Here is a 23,323-nt window from a genome sequence, read left to right as displayed (position 1 = left end):
TCATTACACACAGGTAGCTATTAGCCAACTCTCATGCACGTGACCACTGGCTACTACTGTTTTCATCAAGTGAGTGACACCAGATTGGGAGTGCAGATCGGAGCCTTCTGGACCAATTAGGACAGATACCGAGTTATTATACTGCATTGTTTGTTTTTGTTGACATATGGGATGTGTTCAAGCTAGGCTAAAATCATATTTTCACAAAGTGAAATGTAGTTCCTTAAGCACAACTGAAGACAGGTCATAGAAATGATGTATTTGCATGTTAAAATGCATTTCCCCCTTAGTTTACTTTTTGATGATGGACCTGCATGCAGAATCACTTTTTCAACTGCATTCACAATGTAGCTAGCTAGTTTAGCTGTACACTTACAATAACACACAGCCTCTCTCACCGCAACGTCCATATTCAGGGGTGCAAACTGGCGATGGTACAAAAAGGTGACACGTTTCTTTTTGCCCGTAGATGGTTAGCTCTAGCATTAACAGTGGTCTAACAATGATGCGCGTGTAAGTAGCGATGGCTCTGACCTTAACACCCGCATAATTAATGTAGCAACCTGTTCTCAAAGTAATTATGCAGGTTCCTGCAGGTTTCAACAAGTTACATTTAAGACCTTTATAAGACCACTTTTAATAGATTTTCAGACCTATTGAGCAAGTATTGGTATTAGACTCACATTCGTTGATTCTTTTCATTAGCAATGCTGGGTGATCTGATGTTATAGAAGCAGCGTAGCAGCAGGGTAGAAGCGAGGTAAAGGGGTACACCAGCCAGTCTAGGGCTGTGTTCGTAAATTCGCTCTGAGAGTGCCGGAGGGCACACTGGGCTCAACGTCATAAAGGGACCAAGTAATTTGATTGGACAAGAGGCATTCCATGACTACTGATCAGATTCCCAGGGCAAACCACTCGCAGACTCGTTTTTTTTCCATAACACGAAACTTGAAGTTGTAAGTACCCACTCGATATAATAAACAACAGTTTAACGATCACTAAATACTTATCATTTGTGGATTGGATTCACTATTCTCGATTGCCATAGGCTACTGGTAAGGGAGACTTTTGGAAATACTTTTGTTTTGGGATGTGTTCGTGTTTGGGGCTGTATGATTTAGTTTAGTTTAGTTTAGTTTTCGGATAGGATTCGGATATGTTGGCACATGACTAGTATTTTGACTGGACCCAACATGAGACTGGATGTGACAGGTTTTTTTCAAGAGTAGACCTATATCCACAGGGATTGACGAAGTACTGCGGCAGGCAAAGCAAGAAACTATCCACATTGTCTACAACTTTGTGGCTAGATTTATAGACGGACATCGGCGACGCACGATGAACGGGAGCTTCCCGGTGAGCGCTATTTGCCTACTTTTAAATGCAAAAAGCGGCTTGTCTTTAGTTCAAACCGTTTCCGAATTATGAACTTCTAAAGAAGGTATGATATTTGGGAGCGCCGGCGTTCCTGTGGGTGAAAAGAGGACGAGGGAGGCTAGTTTTCAATTGGTACTGTAGTCTACAGTCTGTAGATTTGTCTATTTTTGGGCTGACGATCTCTTGGTTTGCTCACTTCCTCTGGATGAAATTACAAACTTATCCATATTTTTTCTCAGGCTAGTATAGCCAGATAAAAGTATCAACCCACCTGTTAAAAGGCACCAGAATACACGAAATTGCATCTACTCTGTTAAAAAATCTTTTGGGGGGAACCCCCCAGACCCCCTTTACGCTATCCTAGTGTTTCACTTTTGTAAAGCACAATACGTTTGCATTCGGTTGTATGCATATGTGCTAAGGCTTATGTATAGACACTTACATCATGTGTTGCCTTCCCTTCTTGTGTTTTTTTCAAGTGTTTTTTTTTTTCCTACGTTTTTTTTCCTTTCCTAACACCAGGGGAGCCACCCCTCCTAAATGTCGTTGTTTGGTACCTGTACTATAGCAATGACAATAAAGACTATTCATTCATTCATTCATTATAAGGCTTTACATTTTTTGCGGCTCCAGACAGATTAGTTTTTTTGTTTTTTGGTCCAATATGGCTCTTTCAACATTTAAGGTTGCCGACCCCTGCCCTAGATGGTCTTCGTGACATTTCACAATCACAAACATATATGTACAGAAACTCACTAAAGTATAAAACACCGGTAAAATATCGCTTATCTTCAAATCACTCCAGTACTTTGAGGTCAATGCATTTGCTTTTTTGGTGAACTACAGTAATAATCCTAAATGGTTAGAGTGCAACTTTACTGCTTTCAGAAACTGTTGGAATGTTTTCGATTGCACATATAGTTCAAGAATTACGATAGTTTGAACGAACCCTGTAAAACAATACATAAACACTTTCAAATGTGACTTGTTGAACTACAGACCGTAAGCTTTCAAATGATGTGTCATACATTGAAATCGGAAAAAAGATGACGAAGTTAGAGTCATTTGAATGTTGTTAGAGGTCAGGCACATATTGGGTTAAACTCTCTCATCCAGAAAACCGGAAGCAAACGCTGCTAACAGCTAGCAGCTAACAAAGCGCAGCGCTATGAACGTCTAAACTGTATTTTAATAACATCGCAACATGCTGATAGAACATCAACATGCTAAAAACACATAACTATACATAACTAATACATAATTAGATGATCACACAGTCCTTGCCTTTGAACACATCCTAAAATTAAAGTATGTTTACAAGCCATGTATCACTTACCGTTAGCCTCCAGAAAACAATAACAATGAATGCGAGTGAATTCACGCAAGTGGTTTACGGTTTCACCAGCTGCCGTCACAAAAAAATGCCTCTTAGGCTTGAAGACTAGTATATAATAGGAGAGGAAATGAAAGTAAAAATGCACTTCAGCCATGAAGCCCATATATGCATTGTGCGCATTTTAAGCGCATATACGACATGCGTGAAGCATTTCTGCGACACGTTTTTGTTCACTGTTTTTGTTCCCTCATAGCTGTATTCAATACCAAAACCAGAATGAATGACCCCACAATGCAGATTTGTAGCAATCCAGGGCTTCCTCAAACTGTTGCCATGTTCTCAACTCCGCTCACCATGAACAAACATTTGAACAAGAAGCAACTGCGTTCCAGACCAACTCCACCTCTGACTTTGAATGAACGCAGCATAAACCGAAAACCGTCACGGTTCACTAGTGTATTGAACCGTGGAAGGCAAACCGAACCGTCTGTAAAAAAAACGAGAACCGTTGCACCCCTAATCAATACTGACTTAAAACCTACTCTTTATGACTGGGTACATCAAACAATCTAGAACCCGAGCCATAGCTCTGAAAAGTGCTGAATTGCCCTGCGTAATTAAAATGTATCCAAGCAGAGTACAGTGTAGTGGTCTTTGCAGGAGCCTCCATCATGAGGCTGAAGCTTACCGTTTCCATCCAGTAGCGGTCAAGGTCGTTGTGTCTCTGCTGTTTGCTGAGGGTCATCAGCCACCTGCCCCCCAGCTTGTTCCTGTCGTCCTCCCACATGGGCTTGATTCCATCCTGACACACACAGAGTAGGGCAGTAGGAGACGTCTGTTACATACATGTCATTTATATCATGATGCAGATCTGCTGATCATGGGCAGCTAAGGCCATATAAACTTAATGAATTGTTTAACGGATGCCCGCTTCACTTTGGCTGCATCTCAATCCAAAGGCAGCTGCCTGATGCCTCCTAAGTCACTATCGTTCCAAGGTATCGGTATCGAATTTAAAAGTAATCTGACTTGAGACAGATTTAAAGGCAGCCGTTACATGTTCACTTTTCACATATGAAAAATACTTGATTCTTGTTGCTAGGCTACCAGATACAGAGGTTAGCTGGCAACATAGCTAATGACGATTGGCGATTTACTAACACAAACTTTGTAGGTATTCTATGCAACGCAAACGCACTAAAGATTTAAAGATAATGATTTGTCGCCTATCATCAAGAAGAAACTGATCAAGCTTGAAAACAACTACAACAGTTTCAAGTAAAGGTTAAATAAAAATAGGGTTAGGGTTAAAATGAAATATGTGCATGATCTAAATCCAACAAAATGACTAACACATGAAATGCTATATCCACTATTTTCAATAGTGTTTTCTTATGATTGCTGTCATCACACTGGATGACAGGCATAAGCCTAGACAAGACTGTAGCCATCTGTGGGCTTAAGGATGATTATTTTCTTGAAGTTGTTAATAGCTAATCAGTCTTTACTATTTAGCTTATTGTCCCCCACCTAAGAAATTGGAGATGGGACTATGAAATAGTTTATGTCCGTTCGTATGTCACAAGCTTTTTCTACGACACCACTGGGACAAATTTTATGAAACTTTAAAGGTTAATGATGGATCTCGCCATACAGATGGGACATGTACGAAATGAAACTGACTTGCCAATTTTAACTAAACTACAATGAAAGATGCGTCTTTCTTTTTTGCGTATGGTGCCTTTAAAATAGGCCTAATGAAGGCACTTTAGCAGGCATCATTTCAAGGTACATGCTTATGGTTATGCTGATGGTCGGGCATGAGCAAAGACTAGGGATGCTCCGATTTATCGGCCACCGATTTAAATCGGCCGATTTCACTCCAAATGACTCGATCGGTGATCGGCAAAAATGGCCGATCGCAAAAACCGATCTTTTTTTTTTTTTTCCCCTGGGGAAGACAGATAACTGAACAGAAAACATAGGAGGATGTAACAGTATGTAAACCATGAAGGCCACGTTTATGATGTCTTTTATACAGCCATATCACTGACTTGGGCTTCAGGCCCTAACTGGGTGATAGGCCAGACTTTTACTATGCCATAAAAATGGGTCTGCGTTTGCTTGGTGCCTAATGGATCAAAACTTTTGTCTAAAAAGCAAAAAATATGTAGGCTATCCAGTCAGTAGGCCTACAGTTATGTATTTTTAAAAAAATCGGTATCGGTATCGGTTGATCTTGAGGAAAAATATCGGTGATCGGTATCGGCCCCAAAAATCCAGATCGGAGCATCCCTAGCAAAGACGGTGGTTGTATATGACCCCGAAAAGTATTATTGTTTTCGCCACGTATGGGCCACAAATTCAGGGCACTATTACTTCAGTGGGAGTCGTTGACTAGCAGCACAGCAGCTGAAACATAAGAACTAACAGCAGAGCCAGGGAGAGAATTAAAAGTTCTGAATTTCAGAGTTAGTTTAGATTTGTATGTAAGGCAAGACCTGATTAACAAAACTACAAACTACAGATTTCATATTTTGTAGGTCAACTGGCTTTGTGCAAGCAAGATAGACACTGGCTGAGGTCTGACTGAGGTCTTAAAAAGGCAGTGTGGTATTGTAGGAAGAAAATAAGTTATTTCATCATTAGGTTAAAATGAAATATGCTTTACAGGTTTCAGGTCAAATTCCAACTGCCTACATGGACTTTTAAATCATTAAATATATATATGAAATGTGTTTCTATTTGTATATTTGTTATGCTTCTAGAAGAATGTCTGCGCGTCACAAATAAAGGCATAACTATATAGATATGGGAATGAGCTCAGAAGTGTAGCTGTTAGTCTTAGAGGAGCCCTTACCTTAAATAAGCAGTAGTCACAGCCGAAGCCAAGCTTGCTGGGTTGCTGTATGTGGTTATATAATCTACAAAACAACAGAAGACACAATCATCAAACCAGGGGACTGAATAAATTACAACACAGAAAATGGGCTGGATGCCTTATTTACATTTCTTGCGCTCTAACTGTTGTAAGATGGGAGAGGGACCTAACCTGCTAAGGAATTCAAACATGTTGTGTGTTAGCAGATTGGATCATTGATATGTTACTCAGCTATGACATTCTGTATATGTATATCTGAAATGTTCCGCCCTGCTGAATAGGTCTCTTCTCTTCAGTCTGATACTCATGATTACGTCATTATGACACCATGGTGATGGTGGTGGGGGAGGACTTACGCCCAGAAGTCCTCCACAGTGTCAAACTTGGCGATTAAACGCAGGTTCTCTGTCCAGCTTTTGCTTTTGTCATTTTTGAAATACCACAGGGCCCATCTGAGGAGAGAGGGAAGGGCAGCACATCAACACACACCTACACACTGTAGAGGGTATAGACGGTTTATTAACATTTTAGATTGTATTACAGGCATCTACTTGTGGGTTTTGGTGTTTATAATAGACTATTAGTTAATAGATAGTCAATTCATTTATTGATAATTTGACATTTATTTGAAGTGTGAGATCATCAAATTAATATTCTAATGTAAAGTACTGTACAGAAAGAGAAGAGAATTTACAACTTCTCTTGTCCCAAGTAGTTTTACCATAATGTGCTATTTTGAACTGTGCTCCTATAGTGACCAATCAATGGAGCTTCTTCCAACAAGTCTTTGTCTGAAGTGTAAACAGAGGGAAATCTATAAGAGCTAGGTCCCAGTGACAGACGTCAGCTTTCTAACAGTGTTCCCACACCTTCTGAAACATCAAATTCAAGCACCTTTCAAGGACTTTCAAGGCTCAATTCCCTCAAATTCAAGGACCCAACACATCATAGTTTGACAGATCTAAATGACAATTTATATTAGGGATGCACGATATGCATTTTTTCCAACCGATACCCGATGTTTACCCACTTCTCGTGGCCGATAACCGATATCAGTGTTTCCTCTAGTGATGCTCCGCTCTGATCGGCGCCGATCGGTATCGGCCGATATGGCCTTGATCGGTTTTGATCGGAGTTCTCAAAACGGCCGATCAAACACGACCGATCAGTTTACAAAATGGCGTCGCCAGTCTGGAAATATTACACAGTGTCGGAAAGAGACAACAAATATGCAGTTTGTAATGTCTGCTCAAAAGAAATTCCTCGCGGAGGAACGCACGCAAGGACTTTCAATACCACGAATATCATACGGCATTTGCTGCGTTCGTCGATTCGCTCCGAGAGCGCCGAAGCGCACACTGGGCTCGACGTCATAAAGGGACCGAGTGCTTTGATTGGACGAGAGGCGTTCCAGGAGTGCTGGTCAGAGTTCCAGCGCGACTTCACGAGCGTAGTGTAGGTAGTGTTCAGCGACGTCATGTGACCCCGCGAGCAGGAAGTCACTAAGCTAGACTAAGGTCCATAGCAACAACAACTATTAGCGCGAGAGTTTTAGGTCTTTCTCTGTGCACCTTGCACAAGTGTAGATAGCGAGCGACTTTTCAGCATAGCAGGACATATTTGAGATGATAAGAGGAACAGGCTGAGTGCCAAAAACGCTGAGATGCTTGTATTTCTCAAGGCTAATCTGATTGTTCTTCCCATGATGGATGTACGTTTATCTTGTAGATAGTAATAGTTATTTGTCTGTATTATCATGTAGATAGTACTAGTTCTTTTCTTATGTCTGTCTTACATGTAACGATGAATTGAAAATCAAGGACCCCAATTGAAATAAGCCAGTGGCTTTCTTGGGTTTTTATCCTTTTAGTTTGACCTTGTATGTAATATGTACTTTCATGTACCTACTTCTGCAAACATTCTAATAAAGTTTTCAATCAATCAATCAAAAACAGTGATGCTGCTTAATCAGAAGTAAGGTTTGAGTCGGAAATCTCCTTAGGTGAAATGTTTTGTTTTTTTGTTTTATTGATTATTGCTGACTTGCTGTCTTATCTCCTCCTAAATATGACTTGAAACTGACTGACTTGAAACAGTATTTTATATTTGGCTATAGCCTGTTTATGTTGCAGTTTAGTTTGGGTATGTTTATTGTTCCTCAGGAAAGCTACAGTATAAGCTCCAAGTTCTCTAAGAGCCCCTAGTTCCTCTCATTCGAGTGGAATGTTGCACATTTGATGTGACAGTGTACATTTTATTTATTATGATTTTTATTTTCACATTTTATTTGTTTTTCCTGAAGTAAGCTACAGGTGGTTGTGAATTCAATAAAACAGATGGTTGTCAATTCATGATACTTTCTCATCTCCTAATTTCATTTGAATACTTAATATACAATGTCAATGGTGTTAAGAATAATTAAAAACATAAATAATGCTACACAATAAATAGAATGCTTCAATTGCCATTTTCGACGCTGTGATCGGTGATCGGTGATATCGGATCGGCAGATCACTGATTCCAGTGATCGGTGATCGGTGATCGGCACCAAAAACCCTGATCGGAGCATCTCTAGTTTCCTCTATATGCATTTATTCGTGGCGGGCCGCCACGAATGAATTTCCTCCGCCACTAATTGATTCAGACAGTCCACTTTGATTCAGGCTGCGCAGAAAGGCAGCGAGTTATTATGACCGGAGAACAGAAAAAAAGCTGATTGAAGCTAGATTTAGGCCGCTTCCAGACCAACATTTCGTTACGATTTAGGGCGTAGTTATTTACAATATCAGTGTTTCCTCTACATGCATTTCATCGTGGCGGTCCGCCACCATGGAATTTCCTCCGCCACCATGCAGATTTCTCAACCAAAAAAAAAAAAAAAAGATTTAGGCCGCTTTTCAGACCTTCACAGCGCTAGACACACCCACAAGCGCGAAGCGACGCGCTTGCAAAACTGTTTTGTGATTCCTCATTTAAATTACGTTGTACCTGTTACAATGACAATAAAGATCATTCATCTTCATCAAGATGAGAGATGGAGCGATCCGCTCACACAGCTGTCCCGCATCCGCTAATCAGCGCAGCACCGAACCGCTGGGCTCGTTGAGCGGATGCGAGGCAGCTGTGCCCGGGACCGGCCACTTCACATAAAGGAAGGAAGGAAGGAAGGAAAGAAAGAAAGCCTTGCACAAACGAGAGCTAAGTCAGACCGGGACGCTGCCAGTATGTGTGAGAGCCGGATTGCCGGCGTGAACATTTGAACCGTGTCATTTTATTTAATGGACCATTTCGTTGTCTGGTACCTGTACTGTAGCAATGACAAATAAAGTCCATTCCATTCCATTCCAGAGAGGGACGGACGGACGGACTACCCTTGTTTTTAATTTACAGGAAAACATTTTATTTTCGAGTTTTGGCTGAAATGACGTCGTTGTTTTGAGCGCGCGTGCGCGGTCAGCACTAGCCGCCACCATGGTAAAAATTCCTGGAGGAAACACTGAATATGTTACAATGTTGCAATTAACCTCGTCGTTTGTGTTCGCACTGCAATCGAGACTGAATCGCTCTCAACAGGCGCGCGGCGCGCTTTCAAAACAGTTTTGTGATTGGTCCGAATTTAGCGGGACATTTGGATTTCTCTTTTAGCCCGTCGCCGGTGCCTTTAATCCCGTATGCGTATCCTAATCGAAAATGCAACATCATCAGCGACGACTGTGGGTTATTGCATTTACTGCTGTTCTCTGGTTCATGTTCTTATACCAGTGCTCAGTATAGAGTATTTTAAATGAACATTCGTAATGTATGTTGATGTTCATGGTCAATTAAATCAGCCTATTTTGTGAAACAAATAATGTTCCCGCTAATGGGTTAACCGAGCATTCTCGCACCTAACGTGCAAGCACCTAGCTTCGAACTATTCATAGCAATAAGCGCGGGGCAAAAATTATCTATTGCCTCTAAAATCACCACGAACAGAACGGCGGAGGTACGGGTAAGCAGGGCTCATGTTGGTGTCCTCAAAGGTAAGAGTTGGTTTTCTTTAACTCAACTGATAGCATTACCTTGCTGTTGTTGTTTACCGAATGCTCCATCTGACTTGTCACACTGTGATTTTACTTGTGTAAACAGTTAATGAGTAACGTTAGCCGGTTTTGTGCGTGTACTCTCATGTAGGCCTACTTCGTATTGATCTTTCTGTGTGTGTGTGTAATGCGCGTTCCGCATGTTCCGCTGCAGCTGTAGGATTTCAAACCTTTATTTAAAACTCGATAGGCACTGAGGTCACCCTCATTTACAGTGACGTCGAGTGTACAATAGAATAGTGATCATTAATATAGATGGGCAAACAAACAGTGAGCAAGACAGGATTAAAGGAAAAAAAAGAAAAAACTAAAAACAATTGCAATTATTAGAATACAGTTTTTGCACCAGGAGTTTAAAGGTAGAGGCAGAGGGGAGGACCTCCAACCGGAGAGTTTGCTGCAGAGTGTTCCATGTATTAGGGGCATCAATAAAAAAGGCTGTTTTACCCAGGTCTGAACGCGCATACGGAACCCGAAAAGAAAGCCAACTATTAGATCTGGTCACATAAATACCAAGACTCCAGTCCAATAAAGATGAGATATAAGGAGGAAGCTTGCCACAGATGGCCTTGAAAACAAACACGTTCCAGTGGTAACTGCGCCTCAGAGAAAGAGAGGGCCAGCCAACCTTGTCATAAAGTATGCAATGGTGAGTGTCATAACTGTCCCCGGTAATAAACCTTAGAGCTGAGTGATAAACTGAGTCAAATTGTTTCAATGTAGATGAAGCTGCATGCCTATAGATAACATCACCGTAATCTAATACGGACAGGAATACCGCCTCGACAACTCTCTTCCTACAAAGCAAGGGGAAGCTAGACCGATTACGGTAAAGAAAGCCCACCTTTTGCCGAAGTTTGGTGGCGAGGCCGTCGACATGCGTTTTGAATGATAGCTTCTCATCCAACCACAGCCCAAGATATTTGTAGTCGGTAACTCTCTCAATGGAGGAGCAGTCAACTGTGGATATAAGAAGCTTTGTAAGGTCCACATTTCTAGCCCTAGTAAACAACATGAATTTCGTTTTCTTCGAGTTGAGGACTAGCTTATGCCTCGAGAGGGCGTCTTGCAGTGGGTTAAAGGCTAGCTGCAAGTTGATAGTAGCAGGATATATTGGTATTTGATCACCTTCTATATAAAATCACCTGCTCGGCTTTAATGACTTGACCGCTATTTAAGAAATTATAATTGTTGCCACCCTCTAGTTTTTGGTGAAACTACGTCTTTGTTTTGAGCGCCAGTGCGCGTTTTATGCGTGTGCGCGCGAAAGACAACCGCTCCACCACTAATGTGAAAAATCCTGGAGGAAACACTGGATATGATAACCGATATGAGAACAGATATAATTTCACAGCTGATAACCTGTAGTTCATGCACACCTGAAGGTAAAAAAGGCTATGTAGTGAGCAAAGATTGATGATTTAATATTCCATAGTGATCTCACCAAATCTAACTTACATCACTATTGTTAACACAACAAAGAGAACACTTCTTACTCTTCAAATGTTCATTTATTATTTCCTCTAACAAACAAAATCTGTTATAGACAGTGCACAATGCTTTTTTAGCCAAGATCTGGCCTCCTTTTATGAAAACAAAAAAGGCTCACCTAAGAGTAATTAGATCAAAAAAGTGTCAAAAATAAAGTGCATCAGTCAATACAAAAATAAAGACTTTTATAGAACCAAAAGCCTATGGCTGCTTAGTCTGCAGATAAACAGAATGACACAAGGCACATAGTAGGCTACACTAGTATGCTTAATAAAGCAACTGAAAGGGCTGGGCTATGCTACTTTTAGTGCATGAGGATGAGGTAGGTTGTGATAAAGCCCAACAAACGTTTTGCATAAGAATTAAAAATAAATTGCACTGACATGGAAAAACAAAATGTGCATGTTTTCGTAACATCGTTCAGTATGAGTTCATATACAGTACAGGCCAACAGTTTGGACACACCTTCTCATTCAATGCGTTTCCTTTATTTTCATGACTATTTGGTACATTGTAGATTCTCACTGAAGGCATCAAAACTATGAATGAACACATAGGAATTATGTATTTAACAATAAAGTGTGAAATAACTCTAAATATGTCTTATAGTTTAGATTCCTCAAAAGTAGCCACCCTTTGCTTTTTTGTTGTTAATAAAATATATAATAATAATATTAAATATAATATGTGTTAATAATATGTTATTATATATATATCATATTATTATTATATATTTTATTAACAACAACATTTATTTTATTTTATTAACAACAAAAAAGCAAAGGGTGGCTACTTTGAGGAATCTAAAATATAAGACATATTTAGAGTTATTTCACACTTTTTTGTTAAGTACATAATTCCACATGTGTTCATTCATAGTTTTGATGCCTTCAGTGAGAATCTACAATGTAAATAGTCATGAAAATAAAGGAAACACATTGAATGAGAAGGTGTGTCCAAACTTTTGGCCTGTACTGTAGCTCGCTGGTAGCTTTATAATAACATTAAATTGTCCCATTTTTCCAGACAACGGTCTCGTCTGACAGGTTTAGCGACGGTAGCTATCTGGCTAGTGGCTGCGTTCGTAAATTCGCTCTGGAAGTCTGATCAGCACTCTTGGAATGCCTCTCGTCCAATCAGATTACGTGGTCCCTTTATGACATTGAACCCATTGTGCGCTCCGGCGGTCTCAGAGTGAATTTACGAACACAGCCTATATCAAACATTATGAACGCCGGGAATGAAGACAGTGCTAACGATGCTAACGTGTCGGCTAGTTTGCTGGCGTCATGGTGATAGCTACCACATGGTTGACCACCGGCTCAGCTTTATGCAGATCGCCGGTGTGATATGTGACACGAGATAACGAATTTAGCTAACTTTTAGCTAACAATAAGCTAACTTTGCTGTCTAGCAACCTACACACACTACCATGTTTATTCGCTGCTACTTCTGTCAAACAATAACATTGGAAAAACAATACTAGCTACCGTTGCTAAACCTGTCAGACAAATGGGACAATTGAATGTTATTATAAAGCTACCAGCGAGCTATATGAACTCATACTGAACGATATTACGTATGGATACAGAGTCAGACCATCTGTCACAGCCATGTTTCGCTCTCGTCTCTACACTGCGTGGCTGTGCGCAGGCGCAGCATCATGAGCGCGACAACCGGAACCGGAAATATTTCCGGCTTCATATTATCGGCTCTATATCGGCTAAAATGTATAAAAACGATAAATATTTAATAACATTAATTTCCCAATATCGGGATAATATCGTGCATCCCTAATTTATATAATTGGAACTATCCTCTCAGACAACAATTAGTTCAATGTAAGGCTGCCACGATTAGTCGACTAGTCACGACGACGTCGACTACCAAAATCGTCGCCGACATATTTGGTAATCGCCGTAGTCGCATGTTTTTTTTGAGCTGAAATAAGCGTTTTTTTTTTTTTTTTTTTGCCTAGCACCAGGGGAGCCCCCCCTCCCAAATTTCGTTGTTTGGTACCTGTACTATATCAATGACAATAAAGACCATTCATTTCATTCGATAAGCATTTGTTTTTCTTCCCTGAAGCTGCCACTGGCTAGCGTCTCCCAGTGTCTTTGATGTACATGCGCAGTGTCGGTCATCCGGGGCACACGTGACTTCCCCGGAAAAACAAACAGAGAAATGTCTTCCTGTCCTCGTACCTCTAAAGTGTGGGAGCATTTCAACCACAACGTTGAAAAAAAGAATGTAAAATGTAAAATTTGCAAAGCTGAACTCGCTTATCATGGCAGCACGTCTATGATGCGCGAGCATCTAAAAAGGAAGCACGTTGTGGCAGATGACGAGGAAGACGATGGCTCGTCTCGGTAAGCTAGTTAGCTTGTTATTGGCTAACGATATCGTTACGTTAAAAGCCTTCTTACATTATTTTACGTTGTCATCAAAGCGATACTTATCAAATAGCTAAAAAATGTGTCTTAACGTTACAGTGCTAAGAAGGCGCGTTCTACTATGAGATGAGTGAAGCAAAGCAAAACTTTTGTACTCTGTACAAGTATTTATTTTTGTTTTTGTATTCTTTTGGTTGCCTAGTGCCTAGCCTACCTCATTTTACTCAGCAGTTTGCACCCTCTACTACTCTTTACATTACATTACATGCAAGTGATGCCAGAAATAAATCTGCAAAGTTCATTAAAATATCTATTTTTGAGTGAACAATCATTTTAATTGTCTTTATTTTTAGTTAGCACATGCCTACAACAACAACTAACAACTTCAAGCTAAATTTAGAAGCTGATTTAGAAGATGATAGCTAAATAAGAGCGATTGAGTAATTGTGCGATAAGCTGTAATTTATGATCCGATTAGTCGACTAACCGTTAAAATAATCGGTGACTAGTCGACTATGAAAATAATCGTTTGTGGCAGCCCTAGTTCAATGTGTGAACACTAGATGGTCTCTTGCTTTCTCTACCACAGCACAGCAAAACAATATATTGTGAAATATGTGTAAAGTTAAGCAATACAGAAACGTATTTACTAGTTGACGAGCTAAGTAAAACATTTTTGAATACATATATTTTTTTTAGAGAGAGAGGGGAATTAAAGCACTTTCAATGACCCATGTCTATTTTCAAAAACTTTTAAGACCTTGATTTCTTTTTCTCAAATTCACAAACTTTCAAGGATTTCAAGGACCCGTGGGAACCCTGTCTAATCTTCACATGATAAGAACAGGTATTGAAGGTTAGCAAGTGTCATATGATCCTGACTCATGTCAACAACGATGCATGTTTCCCCTACAACACAACAACAAAGTGTAGTGTGCATATCAATGCAGAAGAACAGAGAGAAAAGACTGTCATTCGCCCTACAAATGTGCCCATTGTGTATGGAGCCTTTATTCTTCCATCTATTCCCAGGAAGGGTGAGCCTGTAGTAGGGGAGGGGGTTGGGCAGGACAGGGGCGCTGGCTGAACCCTCTGCCCCTCATGCAAAACTTTAACCCACACACGCTTGCTACCGGTCACGTCCTGAAAAGACCCCTGGAGTTACCACACACAGCCCAGTACAGCCAGGCAGGCTAGGGCTTATACTACATACAACAGGAAGTAGGCTACTCCAGGGTTGCCCCAGTGACAGACACACACACACACACACACACACACACACACACACATACACACACACACACACCCACACACACGTCTGATGATCCATGTAACCCACCACTATGGTTGGGGTATTAAAGAAAAACAGGACAATGAAATATGTTGAGGTCACACACTTCTAAACACAGCATGGTTATGTCTATAGTGAAGTAGAGTTGTTAATGATTACTACAATAACTAGTACTTACTAGTTACGACCACACTGAAACAAAAACAATGATAGAAGTTGCCCAAGACAGTGTTTGCATTAACATGTTATAGCCGCTGCTATTTTTTTCTTTCTTTTACACAAAAACATCCACACTTACAGCCCAACAGCCCTGCCTCCCTCCCCCCGTTGTTAACAACGGGTCCTGGAACAGCCTCCATCTGAACAGGCAGAAAGCTCTAGAAAAGTGGTCTACTGAAGTAGAGATGGATGTCAGCACTTCCACCCTATGCCTCCAGCCCTGTTGAATAGGTAGTCACCACCATGGAATTACAATTCTAACTCTATAAAAGGGCCATGTGAAGAGAGAGAAAAGTGACCCTAGTACTGTCAGGGTTGTTGAGCCAGGCCAGTGGATATACAATCAGCTACTCTTACCATGGGTTAAGGTTAGCCCAGCTGTAAGGGTTACTTGTTAATGTTCATTTTGAGAAGGGTGTTTGATGAAACATTGCTAACGATGCACACAGGTTTTCCATACTTGTTTTGTAGGGGGTGTTTGATATATCCCTCGGCACTAGCAAGCACAGGTGGTGCAATTTGGTCCTCCACTTGGGGTTCCTCCGTTTCAGTTGCTTCCTGAATAGGAATAAACATAAGCACATCAGTACGTTAGGTTTATGTTCTCTGGAAATCTGAAAGGTCAATATTGAGCTCATTGTTTCATTGAGTTCATATCAAACCATTGGCTTCCATCACGTTACAACAGTTCAGGGGTTAGGGTGATTGTGTCTATATGGTTACCGCGACTACACAATGGTGTAAATCATTGGGATTGTGACTTTCCATTCAAAGCTCAGGAACTATCTTATACACACTACTTAGTTCATTGACATAAGGTAAATCTCAGTAGACACTTATGTATTGCAGATAGATACATTATCATGTCAAAAACTACACTCACCGGCCACATCATTAGGTACACACCTTGCTAGTAAGGGTTGGACCCCCTTTTTGCCTTCAGAAGTGCCTTAATTCTTCGTGGCATAGATTCAACAAGGTGCCAGAAACAGTCCTCAGAGAGTTTGGTCCATATTGACATTATAGCATGACGCAGTTGCTGCAGATTTGTTGGCAAAACATCCATGAAGCGAATCTCCCGTTCCACCACATCCCAAAGGTGCTCTATTGGATTGAGATCTGGTGACTGTGGAGGCCATTTGAGTACAGTGAACTCATTGTCATGTTCAAGAAACCAGTTTGAGATGATGTGAGCTTTGTGACATGGCACGTTATCCTGCTGGAAGTGGGTACACTGTGGTCATAAAGGGATGGACATGGTCAGGAACAATACTGTGGCGTTTAAACGATGCTCAATTGATACTAAGGGGTCCTAAGTGTGCCAAGACAATATCCCCCACACCATTACACCACCACCAGGCAGGAAGGGTCGATGCTTTCATGTTGTTTACGCCAGACTCCGACACTACCATCTGAATGTCGCAGGAGAAATCCAGACTCGTTAGACCACGCAACGTTTTTCAAATATTGTATTTAGGGATGCACCGATACCGATAATCGTACTTGAACCCGATACTGTGCTAATGTACTTGTGAAACTACTTTGATACATCAGGGTTCGACATTAACGGTTGACCGATTGCCCGGGGCAAGTCAGATCGACAGACAGGTGGACAGGTGCGTACGCTTTAATAATATCTTCACTCCACGATCATCTAGTCTGGTCTGTCGCATGTGCCGTCCGTTGTTCTTCCTGCAAAACGACACACAGATCCAGCATCCAGCAGCGTCGTCGCTGTCGTGCAAACAAATGCGGCAATTGCTTTACTTGCTCCGGGCAATGGGGCAACCGTTAATGTCGACCCCTGTACATCCGCTCCCGATACTACTTTGGCAACGTAACCTCTTGTAGCAGGTAGGCAGAGGAGGAGCAACGTCAGCAGTTTGGAGATATTTTAGAATAAGCGATGATGACGACAAATGTAGAGCAGACTGCCAACTATTGTTTTAGGATGGTTCAAAAGCAAGGACTGTGATCTAGTTATGTGTAGTGTATGTGTGTTTTTACATGTTAATGTTCTATCAGCATGTTGTGATGTGCTAAACATGTAGTTACAGTGCTCAACATTAAGGCTTGTCCGCTTCTCCGGGACATTTGCATTTTATGTTTGGACAAGTGGACTTCCTCCTGCTGTTGTCCAACAGACATGTAAAAACAAAAAAAGAAATCAATATGTATTAATATCCGCAAAAAAGAAATTCCTCCTTTAGTTGTCTGATCGGAAAAGAAACAAATATATTTGCAAGCTATCCTATTCTCGCTGCCTCAGCGTAACTTGAATCAGAAATTCTAAAATGCTATTGCGTGCATGTGACCGTTATTAACCCCACTGCCCGCAAAAGTGCCAACCACCTTGACTGCAAAGTTCGCTTGTGGAAATTGTAAGTCCATGGTGAGAGAAACCGACACGTTACTCAAGCCAGCAAGCAAGATGTTCCTTCAAGCACCGAAAACTGGCCAGGTGCCATAAAAAGTGGGGAAATGCAAAATGTCATCGGACGAAAACACCACATCATTTTAAATAATTACATAACATCGTTCAATTAATTTATTTTTAAATAAAGGATACATCAATAACAAATCAATAGTAGTAATTTGCACTAAAATATCTAACTTTTTCAAAAACATATCTGGACAAGTAACTTGTGCTCTCGGACAAGTAAAAGATAAGTTCACTTGTTCAAAGGACAAGTACCTGATAAAGCTTAATATCAAGCTCTGAGTAACATAGCAATATTTGCGCCTGTTTTGATTAAGAGCGATTTTCTCGGGTATTTGGTTTTGATGTACCAACATTCAAATAAGCCTATCTTCGACTATTTTCAGATTTCAATGTATGACACATCATTTGAAAGCTTACAATCTGCACTTCTCACAATCTGTAAAAAGGTCCTTGTCTGCTTGGGGACAAAACTGGGTCTTGTTGTTTGGGTACTGGTCTGAAAAAAAGTGGTATCGGTGCTTCCCTACTTCTGTTGTCCAATTTCAGTGGGCCCGTGAAATTCTAGCCTCAGTTTCCCGTTCTTCGTTGACAAGAGAAGCATCCGGTGTGGTCTTCTGCTGCTGTCGCCCATCTGCTTCAAGCTACGACGTGTTGTGCGTTCAGACATGCTCTTCTGCATACCTTGGTTGTACCGAGTGGTTAGTTGAGTTTCTGTTGCCATTCTATCAACTCGAACCAGTCTGGCCATTCTCCTCTGACCTCTGCCATCAACAAGGCATTTTCGCCCAGAGAACTGCCGCTCATTGGATATTTTCTCTTTTTCTGACCATTCTCTGTAATCCCTAGAGATGGTTGTGCGGGAAAGTCCCAGTATATCAGCACTTTCTGAAATACTCAAACCCGCCATGCCATGTTCAAAGTCACTTAAATCACCTTTCTTCCCCATTCTGATGCTTGGTTTGAACTTCAGCAGATCGTCTTGGCTGTGTTCGGAATGGTATACTAGCATACTGCATACTAGGGCTGCACGATATGGACGAAAATGCATATCACGATATTTATGCCAGATATCTCGATATCGATATTAGTACGATATTACTAGTTTTAAATGTAGAAACAATGAAAAATAAGCAATCTGGTGGTGAAAAAGGTTGGTTGTGTTTCCATTCTTCGTCCCGACTATGCGGAGGCACGACCTACATAAGACATCGTTCTGGTTCACGTCCTCCTTCCTGAACCCAAAATATCTCCAAACAATGGAGGTGGACTTATTTTTAGGTATGAGATTTGCAATCGTGTTGTCAAGGACATTCATATTTATTTTGTTTTCGCGCCGCTGTGTGTCACTGTTGCGTGTGTCGATCTAAGGAAACCATGAAATGAGGTTTGTGGTTGGCTGTACGTTTAGGGAAAGCGTAAAAACGTATGTTTTGATTGACTGAGCTGTACATGCTGGGGGAGTTTTATATCGTCAATATTGTTGCCTTTCACAATATTCATATTGCGCATGCGAACATCGCGATGACGATACGATAACGATATATCGTGCAGCCCTACTGCATACTAGCATACTCAATGAGTATATACTGCATACTACCTACTAAATTCAGAATAAGTATCCGAAAACCAGCCGACCATTATGCATACTGCATACTGCCTCCAAGAATGCATTTCGCCAGGAGCGGCGAATTTAAACCTCAATTTTAAACCTCCATTAGCTAAAATAAGTAATTTTGTCTTTACAAGTGTTAACATGTCATTTTATGAAGTTTTAATATGTTTTCAGGCGAGAAAGTAACCACATATATTCCCAAAATGTGTCCAGTTTACCAAAATAACCCGTTTATATATCTGATCTGACGATTTTTTGCGTCTTCTGTTTGCTAGCTGCGTTCGTAAATTCGCCATGGAAATATGATCAGCACTCATGGAATGCCTCTTGTCCAATCAAATTACCTGGTCCCTTTATGACGTTGCACCCAGTGTGCGCTCCGGCGCTCTCAGAGCAATTTTAACTTCTCCCGTCATCCAGGACACCTTGTGCATAGTCTACCCACAAATAGAGTGCTTATATAATAAAGTTCCATGAACAAGGCACAGGCATATGGATGCAAGGCACAGGCACAGGCATATGGATGCTTAGGGTCATGGTCCTCTTGCTCACGGCCATACTAGCCTGAATACGCCCGATCTCGTATCTCGAATACGCGGTGCTGTAAGCTTTTCGTTCCTCCGCGTTACCGAGGAGAGGCGCGTGCAGCGGCCGAGGAGAGTGCACTCTTTCCGGATAGACATTTATGCATGCTCTCGGGGTTCGAAACATAACTTCCCGGGGTGCCAGTGGGTTGGTTGATGGCTCAAAATGACCGCAGTGTTTCCTCTATATGCATTTATTCGTGGCGGGCCGCCACCAAAGAATTTCCTCCGCCACCATTCAGACAGTCAACTTTGATTCAGGCTGCGCAGAAAGGCAGCGAGTTATTATGACCGGAGAACAGAAAAAAAGCAGATTGAAGCTAGATTTAGGCCGCTTCCAACATTTTGTTACGATTTAGGGGTAGTTATTTACAATATGTTACAATTAACCTCGTCGTTTGTATTCGCACTGCAATCGAGACTGAATCTCTCAACAGGCGCGCGGCGCGAGGCGACGCGCTTTCAAAACTGGCTGCGTTCGTAAATTCACTCAGGAAATCCGATCAGCACTCATGGAATGCCTCTCGTCCAATCAAATGACTCGGTTTCTCTATGACGTCGGGCCCAGTGTGCGCTCCAGCGCTCTCAGAGTTTAAAATTGGAGTGAGAAGCAGAGTTGTTGCCTTGTTGAAAACATTCAGACTCCCCAGCTGTTCTACACGAGTTTATGACATGCAGCTGTATCATGCGGTGGTAGTACTAAACCCTCGTTGTGTATTGTTTGTTTTGCCGTGGAAATGAAACATTTATGAGTCTTACAACAACTCATGTGCGTGTAAAAAGCCGGTAAACGGATTTCTCTTTTAGTCCGTCGCCGGTGCCTTTAATCCCTTATCCTAATCGAAAATGCAACATCATCAGCGACGACTGTGGGTTATTGCATTTACTGCTGTTCTCTGGTTCATGTTCTTATACCAGTGCTCAGTATAGAGTATTTTAAATGAACATTCGTAATGTCTGTCTCTGATGTTCATGGTCAATTAAATCAGCCTATTTTGTGAAACAAATATAATGTTCCCGCTAATGGGTTAACCGAGCATTCTCGCACCTAACGTGCAAGCACCTAGCTTCGAACTATTCATAGCAATATGCGCGGGGCAACAATAATCTATTGCTGCGCACGCGAAAGCTAACCGCCCCGCCACCAATGGGGAAAATCCTGGAGGAAACACTGGACCGTATAGCGATGGTGGAGTTAGCAAAGTAGTATTGTGTTTTTACCACCTTCCTAGCCGGTGTTATTCACGGACAAATACGGTTCCCGGGGCACACTCTTTGCGGGTTAATAACGTCGCTTTACCGGGCTTACGGTGAAAATTCAAATGTGTCCGGACAGGGGAGAGGGGCGGGATCGTAAATCACTTTGAATGGAGTCGATTGGAGACCCCCATCAATGTCGACACTGCTCGGAGTGAATTTAAGCATTTGACGCATGTTGAACTCCCTGTTCATTGAGTTTACTCCCGGTTCACTTCTCGGGGTGGCACCACGGTGGTTCAGTTCACTCACTCGACAGAAATATCGTAACATAATTACAACACGTTGTAAAATGATTTGGGGGGCCAACATCTTTAGCTAGCTCAAGTAACTAGATAACTAAGCACTACAACCAACTTGTCCGTCTGAAACTACAAAACTGGGATCATTCGTGATTGGGCTACAAACAGTCAAATACTAGGTGAACATGTGTGTAAGACACAAATAAACTTGGATTTCATGCATTTCAAGTGGCATATTTGTAATCATGACGATGTAGTCATGTCTAAGAATGCATTTCACCATGTTAATGTTAATTATTGTTAATACATGTTAATTCCCAGTATAGTGAAAATACCACCGCTCATCCGTGATCAGACTTAGCTGGGGTGCTGCAGCTGAAGAGTATCAAATAGAGTGCAAAAAAGCAGCATCTGCACACTCAAATATGTGCAAAAAACGATGTTTATTGCAAGCTTTCGGTCCCCAGGCTATCGGACAACGTAAACAAAAGCTGTACGACAAGTTTGTATGACGCAGTTTGACAAGGCTGAAAGCGCACAGGGTTGCCAGATGGGATTGACAATTTACAGCCTAAACTGTAGCCCTGCATTTTGGGAAATAGGACGTGAGCTAGTGTCCATCGTAACCGACTTCAATTTTCCAGGAAGCAACTGCTCGCCTACTAAATTTCTCACATACTCAAATCTCGCATACTGTACAGTTCGAACGTACTATATACTCAAAATCTACGTCATATCTAGTATGAGTAGTATGCTAGTACGCTATTCCGAACACAGCCCATGTCTACATACCTAAATGCATTGAGTTGCTGCCACGTGATTGGCTGATTACATATCTGCGTTAACGAACGGTTGAAAATGTGTACCTAACGAAGTGGCCGGTGAGTGTATCAGTAAAAGGCGTTTGTCTGTCCATCCCCTCAAGTAATGCGCTGGGTTCGAGATGAGGAGGCTTGATGCCAACAGTGAATGAATGAGTCACTACAGCTAATGTTAGTTCACTAGGACAACATCTTCCGAAATAGGCAATTTTAGCAGCTGACTTCTAATGAGCCCTAGATTAACGACGTTAACGTTACCATGGCATGGCCATAACTGTCTACCCACCTAGCCTTACTAGTTGGCCTGACTTGGCCTATCCATTCAATGTAACTTCTATTAAAGTAGGGATAAACGTCGGCTAATTAATAAATATGCCGATTCAGACGATCAAGCACGTTAGCAGCCAGTGGTATAGGGAACATATACCTAGCTATAATGCTAACGTTATTAGCAGTTATGCGAAAAACTAGCAGCGTGCCTACACGTGTCCATATGTCATTCTTTAAATTTATTTTTTTACTTAATTGCTACTTAGCTATATGAATAAAATACATACAATGGGAATTATATGTTTATTATGTTACATATCAAATAACAGTATCTATCGAACTATATCGTTTCAATGAATGAAGTGAGTATCAACGATGTCCAGTCCCTCCCTGCCAACAAAGTCACCAATGCCACCCCCTAAATACATCATAGCATCGCTACGTTAGCTAGCATGGCTGAGCTGCGCATGGAACCCAGACACTGGCGCTATCCTCCTACTTCCCAAAACATGATATTCCATTGAAATCTAATTCATGTGATTCCCATTTAATGAAACTAAATGACAAGATATTTGGATGAGACCACCCTGTCAGTTAATGGTCGTATGATACCATGAGTTTATAGATACCTCAATTTCTTTTACCGGCTCCGAAGTCGCCATCTTGCTAGTAAAATTCTCCTGTCTGTTCCGCGCTGCTGCGTCACGAACCCCTCCAAACGAATGTACGGAAGCCGTGTTAGTTCAAGTGTTCGGCTGGGAGAAAGCCCAACTCTGACGGCAGGTGCTACGTATGCAGCCTACCACTATTATCAGTGTTTATGGGCCATTAGAATACTACAACTAGCTGTTTGCAAACATTTTACCTTTAATGTTTAACCGTGGAAGTGAGTACACTCACTCATACTACAAATGTACACACAAAAGCACATACAATGTCACAAATATAAATATATCTTTATTTCACAATCACCGAAGAGGTCAACCATTGATAGGAATGCTAAATTGTGTATTTTCTCAAGTCT

The 23,323-nt window shown here is 41.3% G+C and overlaps 1 protein-coding gene across 1 annotated transcript in view; it reads right to left on the bottom strand.

Moving 5' to 3' along the window:
* Positions 1 to 23,029, bottom strand: part of eif4e1c (eukaryotic translation initiation factor 4E family member 1c) — a 29,347-nt gene extending 6,318 nt beyond the window's left edge. The window contains exons 1-5 of the mRNA XM_080550230.1: positions 22,929 to 23,029; positions 15,531 to 15,628; positions 5,951 to 6,046; positions 5,574 to 5,637; positions 3,402 to 3,515 (exon numbers count right to left, since the gene is read on the bottom strand). Coding sequence (XP_080406356.1) covers positions 3,402 to 3,515; positions 5,574 to 5,637; positions 5,951 to 6,046; positions 15,531 to 15,628; positions 22,929 to 22,961 — 405 coding nt within the window. The 5' untranslated portion in view covers positions 22,962 to 23,029. The remainder of the gene's footprint in view (positions 1 to 3,401; positions 3,516 to 5,573; positions 5,638 to 5,950; positions 6,047 to 15,530; positions 15,629 to 22,928) is intronic.
* Between the last annotated feature and the right edge of the window lie 294 nt (positions 23,030 to 23,323).

Source organism: Nansenia antarctica (assembly GCF_963989245.1).
Source record: "Nansenia antarctica genome assembly, chromosome: 1".
NCBI classification, from domain to species: domain Eukaryota; kingdom Metazoa; phylum Chordata; class Actinopteri; order Argentiniformes; family Microstomatidae; genus Nansenia; species Nansenia antarctica.
This window is presented reverse-complemented; position numbering and strand designations above follow the sequence as displayed.